Genomic DNA, 16425 nt, shown 5'->3' with positions numbered 1-16425 from the left:
GGAGGATGGTACTGAAGCGTGACCGGAAATGAGGCATCCGTCACTTCCTAGCTGGTCTAGAAAGTGAAACGGGATGGTTTGTTTTCCTCACCTAGATGCCCCTTATAAGCAGCCACGGTGCTCAGGATGAATGTATAAGAAGCCGATGAAAATGTAACGGACCCATGTTTCCGACATGAGTAACAAATAGACTGGCTTCATTCAATGTAGAGTACAGGTTAAAAGTCGCTGGAGGACTTTCGTTAACCTCAGCTCCGGCGACGGGCGGAGCTAAGTGGTGGCGCCCGCCCCGCAGCGGTGTACATAACGCAAAAACAAGCACCCCGTCCTTGGTTACCAGCCGTACTCACAGCAGAGAGAAAGGAGGGATATCCCCCACAGTGCAGGCCGACCAGGTTGTAATACATGGGAGAGGAGCCGCGGTGTTCAGTCTCTTTTTGAACGCCTCTCGATGTTGGTTCGCTGGTTGCTGCTTCTGCTCTGGGCTCTGTCCGCTCAGGCAGACTTCTTTCAGTTCGACAGTATTTCCAATGCGTCCACTTACTATTTTAACTACATTTATTGCAATATATGGGAGGGGGAGTGTCAGCCCAACCAAGACGATGCTACACAGCAAGGTAAGCGACTGAGCCACATTCAGCTGTCAATGCGGAAGCTGTTATATAATGCTAATGGCAATGGCCTACCTTCAATCGTGGTGTTTTATATATGTATATTACTCAGTGGTTACAACGCTAATATAAAAATGTCTTGTCTTGCTGTGGATGTGAGCAGTTCCTAGCAAGGACCTCTGGTCAGGATTTCCTCAGGACTACATCAGCCTGCTGCATCAGTGGTACTGTAGCCTGGGCCAGTGCTGCGAGTCTGGAGACTGCAGGATAACCAACAACATCACAGGTATCCTCACACTCCAGCCTGGTGATCACAGTTTTCAACTTCTGGATTTGTGTTGAGTGTATCTGTCACTACAGTTAGTCAGGACATCTCTCTCTGGACATCACTTTAATCAATGGTATTTCTATAGAGGAGCAGTCTTATTTCATCACCTATATTGACGGGTTTCTCTGTGTCTTCACATAACACAAGAAAACTATGTCATCAGCTTTCAGGAAGAAGGGTTGACTTCACGCCCTTCTTTATTTCCTGCTAAACTCTGTTTTATTGTAGTTTGTCATCCTCAATTGATCAGTCGATGTCTGGCAGGTTTTATTACTATGAAATCAATAGTAAAATATTCATACCGCCTCACTCCTGATTCTGACACCAATAGACAGCATACAGTAGATAAAATAACATCTTCATGATGTGAATACACGCTATGATGAAATTTATGTTTGTTTATGTTTTTTTATGAAAAGGAAAAGGTCAAGAAACTTCAGATAGTACAAGAGTTCAAGTATTTATGAATCATAGTTGAGTCATAATTTTCATAGTACTCACATCAGTGTACACAGTAAAATGTAACTTTAGATTCTTCAGAAACTATTGGACTACAGTATAAAAATATTAAAGAATGCAATGATTGTCCCTCATATTACACTTCTTGACTAGTTCATCTCCAGCATGTCAAACCATCCTCAAACTTAAAGTGGTTTCTTAAAGTATTGAATAGTCTCCCTTGTTCTGTTTTGACTGAATTTGTCAAGAAAACTAGAGATCAGTAGAGGTGACTGGTGACACCATCACACCAGTAAGAAGTTCATTTAGCCAAACAGCCTTGTCTTTCTGGGTATCACATGGCTCAACTATACTTCTTACTGATTTAAGAACATTATTTGCTGTTGAAGTTGAAAATGTGGCTATAGGAGAAATAATAGTGCCACCATGGTATTTAATATATTTTCATCCTGCTCTTTCTATGAGTGTCTATGTAACAGTATCTGAAGTCTATTTAATGTCAGTTGCTTTGTGTGCCTGCTATGTTCGTGTGTGTATGTGTGTGTGTGTGGGTGTGTGTGCTTCTTTGTAAAACCACAGTTAATGTGTTTTTTTGTCACAGTCAGATTTTTGTATGTGTTGTTTTGACATCTGAACATCAACCTGCCAATAAACTACAGATTAAAATGAGCCTTTTGGCTTCATCTGACAGGATATTACATCATAATGATGTTAATTGTGTGTGTTGGCCCTGGTGGACAAACAAATTAAGATTATGCAAGTGACACCATGTATATAAAATAGATGAAAATCCCTAAAGTTGTCTCATCTTTTTTTTTAGTTGAATGTATAAGTGGGTGTCATTACATATTTTGAAGACACATGTTCATATATACTATAAAACATATATTGCTGACATTATTCTTTATCTTTATCAGTATTTTTTAATCATGCACTCTCTTCTGTGCATACATGTGCAGGTCTGTCAAGGGACCTCCAGACGAAGCTCCACGGGCAGCACCTAGTCCAGTCTGTGGTTCTAAAAGCCATCCAGGGTTTTATCCACAACCCAGAGTCCAATAAGCCGCTGACGCTCTCCTTCCATGGCTGGTCCGGCACTGGCAAGAACTTTGTGGCCCGGATCATCGCTGATAACATATATCGGGACGGGGTAAAGAGTGAGTGTGTCCGTCTGTTCATCGCTCCGTTCCACTTTCCCCACGCCAGGCTGGTGGACACGTACAAGGTGAGTAAGAAGGGGCCCTCTTGGCTCAGAGATGGCTTTTCAGTGCCAGGAACACGCCGACGGTCACTTGCTTAGTCAAATGTTTAGTCTGTGTTTTGTAATTCGGAGTGTAAATGAAAACGTGTAGACGCATCAAACATTGATCCTACAAGTCCTTTTTGGAACTTGGCGTTTTTCCAGCCAGGTCACAGGTGGCTGTGTGATCCCATCTAAACAGATTTTTACATAATCCCTGCATCAGATTGCAACATGACGTTAACACACTATTACAAATTAATCTAGATTTAACAGTACATAGTACGCAGGATAACCTTTAAACTCATACTATCAGAATCTGCAGAGTCTGCAAATGTGGACTCTGAAATCTGGACATTTTTGCTATGGCTACGTGTCTCAGCAAAGTGAGATTTAGAATCTTAACAGGTTGCTGCATAGAAAAATACATTTTAATAATAAGAATAAAATACATTTTTTTTCGCATGTTAAAAAGCACATTTTACATTAAATAAGATCATATTGAATTTAAAAAAAGACAAATATGGTAATTATGGTTGTACAAAAAGAAGCAACGTGTGAATATTTGCAGGTATTAGTGTTAGTTACATTAGTGTAGTCCTTTACTGCATGTTTATAATGTTAATGGCAGTGGGGATTAATTGTTAATTTAAGGTGTTTTTGCAACTATTTAACTATTTATTTAATCTATCTTTACAGTCAATAAAAAAATGAAAATGTCCCCAGAAACTTGATTTAGCAGATAACTTGTGCCAGATACAAAAACCTAAACTAAGATCTACAGATTTTGGTGATTTCTGAGGCTGTAGTTTGGACTTTCTCTCTCTCTCCAGGGCCAGCTGAGAGAGGCGATCCGGGACATGGTGTTACGATGCCCTCAGACTCTGTTCATCTTCGACGAGGCTGAGAAGCTCCATCCAGGCCTCATTGACGCCATCAAACCTTACATGGATCACTATGACAATGTAGATGGTGTCAATTACCGTAGAGCCATCTTCCTCTTCCTCAGGTGGGTTCACATTTCAGGTACACCCTATCTGCTGAAGCCGGGTCAAAAACAAGCATAAAGTATTGAACCTTTGGCCCAGATATTCTGGCAGCTCATCTGTGATGAAGGATGTTTCTGCCTCTGTCTCCATTAGCCCTCTTAATGGATTTTTCATGTTTTCAATTACTCATGTCAGATTTCTACTGACAAATAATCAGCTGAGTCCTATATAGAAATGTGTTTTTCATCACATCATTATGGTTCCATGATATGATGTAGGAAAAGCCTGAGATCTCTAAAATTCCATGATAATAGATGCTACATATGTTAAATAATACTAATTTTGATGTTCAGCTCAATAAATTAAACTATATTTTTAAAGCTCTAATTTGTTCCAATCTATGACTAAATATTTTATTATGACATTACTGTATTTATAGATAAAAAGTTTAAATGATTACTGCTGAGCCCTAATCTGTATTTATTTATCCAAGAATAATTCATATTAAACAAAAAACAAGACAAATGTAACCAACTGTAAGTGAGAAATGATCAAACCCTCCATAAAAATCAATAACTGTAGAGATTTCCATCACTCAATGTTGTGTTGTCTCTGCAGTAATATTGGTGGAGCAACAATCAACGATGTAGCGCTGGACTTCTGGCACTCTGGTCAAAATCGAGAGGACATTGGTATGGAAGATCTGGAGCATCGGCTACGAGCTGAAACTATGGAGTCTCAAGGTATGCAGCACTGCTGGCTCTACTTTTCATGGTGGGTTGCCAGTTGTTCAGTTCTCTCTGTGGTCCTAATCACACCTGCAATCAAAATGTATCTTGGGTGATCTGATCGCAAGTGAACAGCTCTAAGTACACGTGTGAATGCACCGAAAATGTATTGAGATCCGATCACTAAGACCACATTTGGATGTGGTCTAGGCTGCATATGGTCGCATTATTTCAGCAGTGTGTACACAATGTCTCGGGGTCACACTGAAGGACCGCCCACTCAACTGACATCCTCTGTGTAAGCAGAAGTACATACTCATTTGCGTGCTAACTGTGTCATATTAAAGTGCAAAATATGTAACATTGTGATTTAAAAGCCCCCTGGCCCTCGTTGTCTGTCCGTTGTCAGCGCAAATTACATTAATTAATTACTCATATTGGCTTTCTACTGGCAACGCTTTTATTGCACTTACAGTAATGTAATGAGTATAATTGTCGCTGTTTGTCTCTCATCTGCTCCACTGTGTGTATGTGTGGAGTCGGGGGGCTGAGCCCCACCCTCGGTGAAACAGAGAGTAGAGAAGAGGAGGGAAACTAGCGTGACCATTAATAACAACAAAACACAATAGAGACCGTTTATTTATATTATGTACCTTATTTATGTGCACTCATTTCAGCTCAGTGTGAGAATCTTTACTGCATTGTGAACAGAAATAATGTACATGTTTATTTGCATGTAGAGCGGAGAAGTGAAATCTGATCACAAGTGGTCACTCGAGACAAATGTGGAGACACATTCTAAAGCCAGGTATGAAGTGACAGACACCCAAGACACATGTTAATGCTGGGTGTGAACAGGGCCTTTTTTCATTTACTTGTTTACATAATCTCTCTGCCATTTCACCCTGGGCAGAAGGTGTCCTGTCATCTTGTATGAGCTGCTCACATGTTTATGTATGGCAGGAGTTTGTGAGAGTTAAAGTTAAAGAGCAGCAGACTGGTTTTAATAGAGTGTCAATATAAAATAACATTGATTTGTTACACTTTAATTGGGGTTGAGAGTTTCGTAGTCATATTTCTGTTGGTTTCAGGTGGGTTTGCCCAAAGTGAGCTGATGTCTGGCCACCTCATTGACTTCTTTGTGCCCTTCCTGCCTCTGGAGTACCGCCATGTCAAGCTGTGTGCACGGGATGCCTATGCAGCACGAGGTCTGGAGACAGACGAGGCTACGCTGGATGAGGTTGCCAAGGCAATGCTGTATGTACCCAAAGAGGAGAGACTGTTCTCAGCCCAGGGATGCAAGTCAATACCCCAGCGGATCAACTTCTTTCTCCCTTAGAAGGAGAAACAGACAGAGAGAGAGAGAGAGAGAGAGAGAGACCTGGAGGAGGTGTGAGATTACGTTACCAGCCCATCTGCATACAGAGCAACAGAGGGGCCTGTGTCCTCTCTGCTCTGCTCTACCTACTCTCCCCCTCACAGACACAACGCGTGTGTCCAGGTCCCTCAGAGAAGGCAAGACAGCAGGGCAGATCCAGTATTAGAGGGGAAAGCAGCGTGATACACCTTGCAGTAGTCTCGCAGGAAACATGTACATGCCCGATGGTCATCCTGTGCGGCGTGGATACTCAAAACCTCACAACGTCACAATGCAGAATCGAAGAAAAAAACAGTACATGGTTGTGCAGTGTATGTCATAGAAGGATACTGATTCATATTTTTGTCATTTCACACAATTTACGTCTGTTTACCTTGGCCAAAGTCTGAGTTGCACTGTGTTTTTTTTAAGTTCAGAATTAAGGTCAGAATTCACGTGTCAGTACGTCAGACACTGTGCTTATATTAGCAGTGATTATTTATTGTCATCATTACTGTGTTACTGTATCAGATTATTTTTGTAGAGTTTCTGTGTAAATGTGGTTCTCCAAGCCTTTGACATTGGCTATTAATAAATATTAAGTCAGTGTGGTGCGAACTGTATGGAGTGTGTAACGGTTCATCTAAAGGGACTGACTATGATGCAAATGTTACTTGAAACTGTTACTGGAAAACATGTTAGGGCACACGTTTCAAAAGCAATGAATCTATTTGAAAATCAGCTATTTTGTGTAATATTTTTGATGTCAGTAATTTTAAGAGCTCATAAAAATCTGCCAAATGTCTGAGTGATATCATCATCATTTCTTAATATGTCTAAACATATGTTAAGATTTTTAAATGTTTTTTTATTCACTGACTTGCTTTTCCTCTCTCAACCACACATTCACTCTCACATACACTCACAGGTCTGTGCTGGTCTGCTTAGTGATTTTGCTCTCTAAAGCTCTGTATGTCACATCACAAAGTGAACATGGAAAAACACAATATGTTACGAATGGTTCTAAGCAAATAAACATCCACAGTAAACCAACATCTGTTGTTCATTTCATGCAGTGATTTATGGGGATTCATTTGTTTAATACTATTAAACAATCTCAATTATGTATTTAATGATTTGCATAGTGCCAGTTTTTTTAAATAATGAAGACACTTCATGTCACAAATCTACACACACTACACAAATGTATAGTTAAAAGTATTAGTTGATCAATAGTATAATAATCTTTTTTTGCTAAACATTAAGTGATTCCAGCTTCCTAAATATGAGTATTGGTCTTATTTATTGTCTTATAATAGCTATTTGAGTATCTTTGGGTTTTGGACTATTGATCGTAAAAAGTGACACATTTAAACACGAATGAATAATTACATAGAGTTTTAATTATTTTCAACAATGAATCAAAATAGTCGGATGTGTCAGTAATGAAAATATTTGTTATTTGCAAGTCTACACATACCCCTAAACTCCCCCCCTTGCTTTTTGAGCTTTACTGTGCAGACTTCGACACTCGAAGGCAGATTTCATGCCCATCTGCTGTAGAGGTTATGTTTCTCTACCTTCCCCGAATATCTGAGTTTAAAACGTGTATGTATAAGCAGGATTTTGTGACATTACACAAGCTAAGACACCAATTGTGATCCATTATGCAACGCGCAAAAAGTGTGATGTGGAAATTTGAAACTTCTATCTCACTTATAAAGCATTTGGACCTACTGTATGTGACAAGTGCCCTGAGATATAACTTCTGTTGTGATTTGACAGTATATAAATAACATTGAAAATTGAAATTGAAATTCATATACACTGAGAAAAGACGTTTATGTTAAATAAAAAAAATCTTGTCACCATAAGGAAAGCATTTATGAATATTTAATACAAATCATCCCACTCTTGCCATTCTTTATTTAACACAATTGTATCCCTATTTATGTCTTGCATGATCCGTTTGTTTTTATTTGAAGTTTGTTTCCCCCTTATTTTTCTGTGAAGCAATTTGTAATTTTAATAAAAGTGCAATATTAATAAAGTGTATCATTACTATTAAGCACTAGCATACGCAAAGAGTCTGGATTTTACAGAAAAGAGTTGTGTTTTAACCATTTTAAGCAGTTTTTTTTTTTAGACAAACTATTGCAATAGGCAGACCATTTTGTTTTATATCTTTAGCAGTAAATGTTGGGTAATTTTACATTATTTAGCTTGAGGTACATTTAAAAAACCGTTAAATTGCAGGTTTTACATGTATTTACATGATTTATCCACGCTTTATTGTCTTTTTTTCTCTCCTCTTCTCACCCATCACTCCTTGGGCGTTTACCAAGCAAACGCGTGGTCTTTGCTCATTGGCCACAGCGATTATTCGTCTACATTTCCTCTCTTCCGATTGGCTGCGAGCAGTAAAGCTTCCTCATTGATGTCCGGAGCTGACATCCAATCAGATTCAGACATCTGTTCCGAGCCGAGAGGAGAGAGGCAGATGGCTCTCAGAGGTTTTTCACTGTAACATCACTGTATGAGAGACGACGCCTGCTGCACGGTGCAGACAGGTCACAGATACTTATTCCTACCGGTATTTAGCGTTAGTTTTTTTTCCATTAGTTTAGTTTATCTGACAGAGGACTTCAGTTCGTCACAATGACAGCCCTGTCGCTGCTGCTGGTGGCCGTGTCGGCTGCATATGTCCTGGCCGAGTCCACTGTGTATTTCCGAGAGCAATTTGAAGACGGGGGTGAGGTCTTTTACACAAAACTACGCCTTTATTAATTAACTGTATTGTTGTGATTTGTTTAAACGGTAAATACTTCAGGTATCACAGTATTGAATTGGTACATCAATGATAACAATCGGTTGCCTATTCTTCATTTGTGGTTGTTTTGCTTAATGATTTTTTTCTCCACACGACAGTTGAATTTTGTCTACATGGTCACCATTCATCTTTTGACCCCCCCCCATTTCTTTCCTCTCCATCCCCCTCCATCCCCTCTCCCCCCACCTATCATCAAACCCTGTCTGCCCCCCCCTCCCCCTACTGCACATCCCTTTCCTGGTCCTTCACTGTGACCCTCCTTTGCCTAGCTGTCCTATTCTCCCATCACGTCACATCACAGCACGACACCCTCCAATTGCACCTGCTCTGATTCATACCGGTGATACAATGTATTTGGTGACCTCTGAGATTGTGTGACCGACAGTCTTTATTAGGTTTAGACATGAGTAATGAGATGGTTAGAGTAAGAAAATCAGGGCAGGGTCACAGAGTCCGGTGGGTCACCAAATACGGTGTAACACCAGTAATCAGTGGTTCACAGTGATAACTTTCCAGCTGAACCTAAACTTTATTGTGCAGATGCCTGGATGAGTCGCTGGAGCGAATCCAAGCACAAGTCTGACTACGGCAAGTTCGTCCTGACAGCAGGGAAGTTTTATGGCGATGCAGAGAAAGACAAAGGTGAGTGGAAAGGTTAAACTGAGCCCGCCCAATGTGGATCTGTTTAATCTGTTGCCCCTTTGGAAGATGGTCAACTCCCACAAAGTCTTAGGTGTTAAGCTGCATTTATCAAATGGGTGTGTATCCTGTGTTTGTTATTTGTGGAGGAGATTCAGTCAAAAAGTCTTATGCATTATGCATTAAAGGGGATATTCAATCTTAAAACAATTACATTGTGTTATTCCATTGAGTTCAGACAATAAGCTCAAATATACTACTCCCTCTCCTTAACCTGGAAATAAAAAGTGATGGACACTTTTTGGAGCTGGACTTCAGATGAAGCCAGAATATTTAATGAGTCTCTGGGCTCACTGAATTATTATTTCAGACATTCTGTTAAATTTAGTTTTATATGAATGTAGAGTTTCCAGCTGTGAATCACAAAATGTGCCCATGTCCCCGTGAAATCCCCATGTGTTCACTGTCTATGGAGCAGCTCCAGTATTTGTGTCAACATGGCATCATAACAACAGTCTGTTCTGCTCGAGAAGAGACTTTGTTCAAATCTGTGAATTTAAAATATGATGTACAGTTTTATAGAAACTATAAATCTTGGATCCCTGATTGCAGACAAATTACCTGTAATCCTGTTTCCACCACAGGTCTGCAGACAAGCCAGGATGCTCGCTTCTACGCAATGTCAACCCGTTTTGATGATTTCAGCAACCAGGGCGAGCCTCTAGTCATCCAGTTCAGTGTGAAACATGAGCAGAGCATTGACTGTGGTGGGGGCTACATTAAACTGTTCCCCTCTGACGTCAACCAGGAGGACATGCATGGGGACTCTGTCTACAACATCATGTTTGGTAAGTGTGGATAGTTTCATCTGATGACTCTTCAGTTCAAGTCATTTGCTTTAGTACACCTTAAAGTAAGTATCTTTTACTGCAGTTTAAATAAAACTCTTAAAATTCAGGGTTCCCACACGTCCTGGAAAACACATGGAAAATGAGTGAAAAAGTCAAATGAAAATGATTTCAACATTATCGTATTTCCCTTTAGCTGAATGAGAATGAACTACAGAGTTATGTATCAGAGCTCCCCAAAACAGATAACATTGCTATCAGATAGGGCTAAGTTATGTTCAGGATCATAATAACTTTCAAAGGATGTTGAATAAATGGTAGTTTATGGAATATTTTGAGAAGGCTTTTTTTGTTATGTTGAAGAAAAACTGTGAACACATCCCCAATGTAAAACCTAAAGGACCACTGTGTATGATTTATGGGGATCTATTGGCAGAAATGGAATATCATATTCATATAAAAATGTTTCAATCAGTGTATAATCACCTGAAAATAAGAATTGTTACTGGACAATACAACAGTGAGAGACGATTAACACATTTCATGATGCAGGAAAGGGAAGTTGCTGTCCAACAAACCAAGAGCCATAAACAGTCAGTGTGCCTAACGTAAGTGGCATTCATGGAAGCACAGCATTACAAATGTCCAGTACAGGTGAACAGGGAAAAAGCTCAGGAGCACAAAGCAGCTGAGCATTTTTTTTCAATCCAAGTCATGCTTGGTGCAGAGATGAGCTGGGTAACCAAGATGGTCATGCAACACTACCTGTTCAACTCCAGCTCTGATACGTCAGTAATTGTTAGTCAGATTTTCCCAGACAGTGAAATTATCAAAAGGTTTTCATGTGGAGCAACAAAATTGGCTTACTTTAAACGTTTTGGCTTGTGGTCCATATGTCAAGGAGCAGCTGATCAAAGATATAAGAAAAGTGCAGCTGTGTAGTGTCTTTTGATGAATGTTTAAATAAAGCGACACAGAAAGAACAGATGAAGTGACTGTGAAGAGAAAGTAGCTCTGCGTTATCTTGATTCAGAGTTTATGGAACACACTCAAGCAGAGAAGCTTTTGGAGAAAATCAAAAGGACCATGTCACCACTTGATCCTAATAACCTCTTGCAAGTCTCAAAGGATGACACCAAAGATGATCATTTCTGGAAGTTGTGGTTTGCATGTTGTGCATGGAAGCTTTAATTATGGAGAGTAAGAAACATGTTGTAAGGTGGGAGATGTACTGCAAGCTGTTTAGCAGTTGTTCCATGAATAATGACTTTTTTGAGGTGACCAGCTACAGCATTTCCTCTAAAGTTCTGTGTCCATCAATGAGAGGAAGACTTAGCAGTTGTCGATCAGGCAATAGAAGTGTGTTCAGCAGTACAGGAGTACATGAGTGGCCACAAGAAACTTCCAAAAAGTAAAGTGCCATCATCTGCACACTACTGTACTGTAAAAGAGGTCACTGAGGCATTTTTTGCTAGACAGCCGAAGCCATTGCAGACAAATGCCCCAATGCTCCCTTTTCAGCAAAGGTACTCCAATCCACACTGAGAGGCTTTAACAAAAGGGAAGAACTAAAGAAGATAAACACCTGTACAGCTGCTGAAACTGGACCCACAAGACAAAGCAATACATGTACAACTCAAACAGCTAGACACTGGATTTTCCACAAAGCAAGCTTTGGAGAAGGTTTCTGTATATACAGGTGTTCAATAAAGAATGTGTGTCCTTCCTTGCTGTTATCTGCAAGAAAATCATAGAGAGAAGTCCTCCTATGTACCCAGCAGTGCGGCACATGAGCTTTTCTAGCTCAGTATAAAGCAGATAAAAAGATGATTTCATAGTTGTTGCCATAGACTGCACATCTTTCAAATCAGACATCGACAGGGAGGAACATATATTAGTGTCTGTCATACCAGCCAGATCATCACTGGAAAAGTCCTGGACAATTATCTCTAGAAATGAGTGGGAACCCTGAAATCATTTTGTGCGACATTATACATTAAACACCCCCATTATTCATTGTTCGTCATTTGTTGCCAGCCACAAAAATTTACTGATTTTGTCTAGTTTATTGTATTGAATGTTTTTCACATTTGATACATTTGAGTTTATTTGTATCCATTTCCCTTACTGCTTACCACTCTTAACGTATAGCCTGAATTTCATATTTTTCATTTGTGGGCTTATTCAGGTCCTGATATTTGTGGCCCTGGCACAAAGAAAGTTCATGTGATCTTCAACTACAAAGGCAAGAACCATCTGATAAACAAGGACATCAGATGCAAGGTGAGACTTCAAGAAACTGTTTATTTTTGTTTGGGGAAATGGCAACGGCTTTTTTTCTACTTCCAACCTTATCCCGTTACACAAATAAATTAGTCATCACTTTGACTACTGATTCTTACTCAAGTTTGTTTCAATTCATCAGCATTTTGTTATAGCAACATCTGTGTTTTCTTACATTTAAATCAATTGTGAATAAAACACAGTAAAATGTCGCTATAATAACAACTGCACCTCATTTATAGTGGTTAACATTTATTTTCTGCCGTGCAGGATGATGAGTACAGTCACTTGTACACGCTGATTGTCAACCCTGACAACACTTACGAGGTGAAAATCGACAATAAGAAGGTTGAATCCGGCAGTCTGGAGGATGACTGGGACGTCCTGCCTCCCAAAAAGGTTAAGGACCCGGAAGCCAAAAAGCCAGAGGACTGGGACGACAGGGAGAAGATTTCCGACCCTGACGACAACAAACCCGAGGTCAGTCTGCATGTGTTTGTTGTTTTGTTTTTTTTGGGAGGGGGGGGGTTCATAATCCTTCTTGGTCAATTTTCCCCTTGTGTTAATCTTTTCTTGAGAGACTGAATTTACTTCCATTTCTATGAAACATAAATTTCTGTCTACAATAATTTTGAGTTGCCTGAATGAAATAATGTATCTGTTTTGTAGGAGTGGGACAAGCCTGAGAACATCCCAGACCCTGATGCTAAGAAACCTGACGATTGGGACGAAGAGATGGATGGAGAGTGGGAACCACCTATGGTCACCAACCCTGATTACAAGGTAAACAGCAAATAATTGTAGGACTTAATGCACATGTTGCAGACAGTATTGTAGGTTAAAATATGGTTGTGTCTGAAAATAGCTCCCTATATGTTGCCTAGTGCATTATATTTATTTTGTGCTATTTTACTGGAGTGTTTCATTACATCCTAACTTGTGTGCACTGTAGAGTCCTGCAGTGTAACAAAAAAAGTATGCTTTAAAAAAGATGTAAAAATTACAGCTATGCAACGCTATGCCTGTCAGGGATGAGTAAGTGAATGAGGGAGTAATTTAAGACATCGCCTGTGTTTCCATGTGTAAAACTTGAGTTGTAATTGTACAAAATGTATGAACTTTGACATATTATTACATTATTGCCCAACTAACTTCACACCCTACAATCTGTCCAGTAGCAGAATTATTACAGAATTATTCCATAGAAACTTTTTAATCAGCGGATCTGTTTGCTTTTTGTGTTTCTGCTGATATTAACAGTGCTGTGTGACTCTGTGTGTTTGCTGTCAATAGGGTGAGTGGAAACCCAGAGAGATCAACAACCCTGCCTACAAGGGCAAGTGGATCCATCCTGAGATTGACAACCCAGAATACACAGCCGATTCTGAGATCTACAAATACAACAGTATCGGCGTGATTGGACTGGACTTGTGGCAGGTAAAATACTACATCTGACTGTCTTACAAAGAGCCTGAATGCTAAAAATGAACAGTAGACTAGTATACTGTATATGATTTGTTCATTAAAGATGGAGTGTGGGACTCTTGTCTCCCCCTACTGGCAGTGAGAATTAGCACAAAATATTTTCTTATCAAATTTTGAATGAATGGAAATAAATATACTGTGGAGATAGAGGGAAAAAAAACAGCTTCTCTCTTATTGTATTTGTTTGCATGAAGCACCAGTCAGTAAATATGTGCTGACTTTCTGTTTAACGTAGGTGAAGTCTGGTACTATCTTTGACAACTTCCTGATCACTAATGACCCAAACCTGGCTGAGGAAGTAGGCAACGACACCTGGGGTAAAACCAAGGTACGTCAAAGTTTTTTTTAAATCTAATGTACACTGCTCATACATCTTTAGTTCTCGTTGGTATACACACCCTGATTTCAACACCTGTAGCATTGACTAACACTGCAGAGAAATTATATTTTTATCACTTTCTAATTTGCTGTTTTTATTTGCTCTCGCTTCAGGATGCAGAGAAAAAGATGAAAGAAAGCCAAACGGAGGAGGAAAGAAAGCTGCGCGAAGAGGAGGACAAGATGAGGAAAGACGAAGTAAAGGAGGAATACGAGGAGGAAGAGGAGAAAGATGAAGAAGAAGAGGAGGAGGAGGAAGAAGAAGAGGAGGAGGATGAGCACGAGGAGGAGGAAGAGGAGGATGAAGGCACAGACTCTAAACTCAAGGATGAGTTATAAACTCCATGCAGGAACTGCTCAGAAAAGAAGCTGACTCTGTGTCCATGAGCCATCGAAACAAGGCCGCAGATGAGATGATAGACCCTCATGACTGAAACCCTGGGGTGGGATGGGGTTTTTCATTTGTTTGTTTGTTTACAAAGTGATAGAAAAGGTGAAAAAGGGCAATTTACATTTCTGTTTTCTGTTTCTGTTTGCTACTACTATTATTATTATTATTAAACGAGGAATAGTAATAGAAACCTGACTGAAGATGTCCTAACGAATGTCAAGAAACCAGAAACAAAAAAACAAAACAAAATTATTTTGTTTTTTCCAACAGAAATATAGAAATTGTCTTTTGTGTTCTGCCAAAATCTAATCTGGCTTGTTTTATGAAGTGTAATGTTGTGGTGACATGAAAAGCTATATTTGGTATGTGGATGATACCATGAAAATGTTTTGTTTACCTCATGTGTTTTTGTTTGTCTTATTAATCTGTGTCACGGTTTTTCTTGTTTTTTTGTCATTCATCTTACTCTGTCTCAAAATCTTATCCAAGTTTCTCTGACTCACGGAGATATATGACATGGAGACAAGAGTGCATCAGGACTCAAACTATGTATTTACCAACCTGTTCAAAAATGCTGTTGCCCATAGGATGGTAATACGGGGTTCTTTTTGATGAAATCCCTTACATAGTTTTGTACTGTACAGTTCAACAACACATTTTCACTTTAGTGCATATACTCTAGTCTTGTGTGTCTAAATAAATTGTGCTCAAGCTCAGATGTAAGAGCACTCCAGTAGCAAGAAAGCTTCATCTTTGGTACGCTTTCACTTTTAAGTTTACTCATAGTTGGTGTACACAACTAGTTTCCTCATCTCTGATGCCAATATCTCTGCACTGCTGTACCCAAACACACTGTCGCAAATAAACTGAGAGTTGATCCTTTTGTAAAAGACACATTTTGTACTAATGGTAGTAAATTGAAACGGGAAGATTTTCATGTTGCTGTGTTTAAAAAAAGACAGGTGATCTGTCCAATAAAAACATCCAGAGGAAAATTATTAGGAGGCCTTCACAGTTTCATGTCTTTTGTTATAAAACTGACTTTGCCAGCTTTTATACGGCTTTAGGACAATGTGTCTATATAGTGGGTAACAATCACGACAGAGACATTTTTGTTTGTTTAGGGGAATTTATGTCCTTTTGCTTTTAACTAATCAAGGGTGACTTAAACCAGTGGTGGAAAGTACCTTTACTTATACTTTGATTTCATATACAAAAAACATTGCTTATAAAAATTATTTGTAGATTAAACTGCCCAACAGTAAAGTAGATAAAATAGTTCACTGCCTACCAATTGCAGAATTAAAATGCTGAAAACATGTTACTGTATCAGAAATAATCTACAAATATACTAAGACATTTTTATACATGTGCATATTGTATCAAGTACCTTTACTGAATACTTTGTGTGCATTTTGTAGATCACACTTCTCTAGGCCTACTTGTAATGGAGTATTTTAAATTGTCTTATGAGCAATCTGCTACTATGTTCATGTCATCAGTATATTTTGTTAGACTTCTGGGGGAAGTTTAAATCCTACAATAAAGAACATACATAGGGTGTGTATTTTTTGGTTAATTCCAGTATTTTAGACTCAAATCCTGATAGATAGATAGATAGATAGATAGATAGATAGATAGATAGATAGATAGATAGATAAGTAACTAAGAACATTTACTGTACTGTAAGAACATACTATTGTACTTTCTACTCCACTACATTTATTTGACAGCTTTAGTTACTTTTCAGATGAAGATTTGACACAATGGATAATATAACACACTTTTAAAATACAACACATTGTTAAAGACGAAACCAGTGGTTTCTAACCTTTTGGACTTTTGTGTGGTCAAAAGTC

The 16425-nt window shown here is 39.1% G+C and overlaps 2 protein-coding genes across 3 annotated transcripts; both read left to right on the top strand.

Annotated features, from left to right (window-relative positions):
* The first annotated feature begins 349 nt into the window (after window positions 1–349).
* Window positions 350–6768, top strand: tor3a (torsin family 3, member A). 2 transcript variants are annotated; one of them, XM_062424543.1, is made up of 6 exons: window positions 350–617; window positions 775–897; window positions 2358–2623; window positions 3472–3647; window positions 4246–4370; window positions 5447–6768. In XM_062424543.1, exons 1-6 carry the CDS (start codon window positions 452–454, stop codon window positions 5692–5694), a joined length of 1104 nt encoding a protein of 367 aa, XP_062280527.1. In that variant the 5' UTR covers window positions 350–451; the 3' UTR covers window positions 5695–6768. The 2 variants fall into 2 exon arrangements, with proteins under 2 accessions (XP_062280527.1, XP_062280526.1); XM_062424542.1 differs by having other exon boundaries at window positions 772–897.
* A 1438-nt stretch (window positions 6769–8206) lies between these two features.
* On the top strand, window positions 8207–15558 carry calr (calreticulin). The gene is made up of 9 exons (XM_062423796.1): window positions 8207–8464; window positions 9083–9184; window positions 9826–10029; window positions 12218–12312; window positions 12583–12792; window positions 12982–13095; window positions 13606–13749; window positions 14033–14125; window positions 14290–15558. The coding sequence occupies exons 1-9, from the start codon at window positions 8371–8373 to the stop codon at window positions 14512–14514; spliced, it is 1281 nt and encodes a 426-aa protein (XP_062279780.1). The 5' UTR covers window positions 8207–8370; the 3' UTR covers window positions 14515–15558.
* Window positions 15559–16425: the final 867 nt, after the last annotated feature.

The sequence above is a fragment of the Scomber scombrus genome, chromosome 8 (genome assembly GCF_963691925.1).
Source record: "Scomber scombrus chromosome 8, fScoSco1.1, whole genome shotgun sequence".
Classification (NCBI taxonomy): domain Eukaryota; kingdom Metazoa; phylum Chordata; class Actinopteri; order Scombriformes; family Scombridae; genus Scomber; species Scomber scombrus.
This window is presented reverse-complemented; position numbering and strand designations above follow the sequence as displayed.

Bases quoted from the DNA above. Each gene is read 5' to 3' on its own strand.
- calr (XM_062423796.1), top strand. From the start codon at position 8,371: ATGACAGCCCTGTCGCTGCTGCTGGTGGCCGTGTCGGCTGCATATGTC. The intron at 13,096-13,605 runs GTAAACAGCAAA...TGCTGTCAATAG, and splicing joins TCACCAACCCTGATTACAAG to GGTGAGTGGAAACCCAGAGA. The intron at 14,126-14,289 runs GTACGTCAAAGT...CTCTCGCTTCAG, and splicing joins ACACCTGGGGTAAAACCAAG to GATGCAGAGAAAAAGATGAA.
- tor3a (XM_062424542.1), top strand. From the start codon at position 452: ATGTTGGTTCGCTGGTTGCTGCTTCTGCTCTGGGCTCTGTCCGCTCAG. The intron at 618-771 runs GTAAGCGACTGA...TGTGGATGTGAG, and splicing joins AGACGATGCTACACAGCAAG to CAGTTCCTAGCAAGGACCTC. The intron at 2,624-3,471 runs GTGAGTAAGAAG...CTCTCTCTCCAG, and splicing joins GGCTGGTGGACACGTACAAG to GGCCAGCTGAGAGAGGCGAT.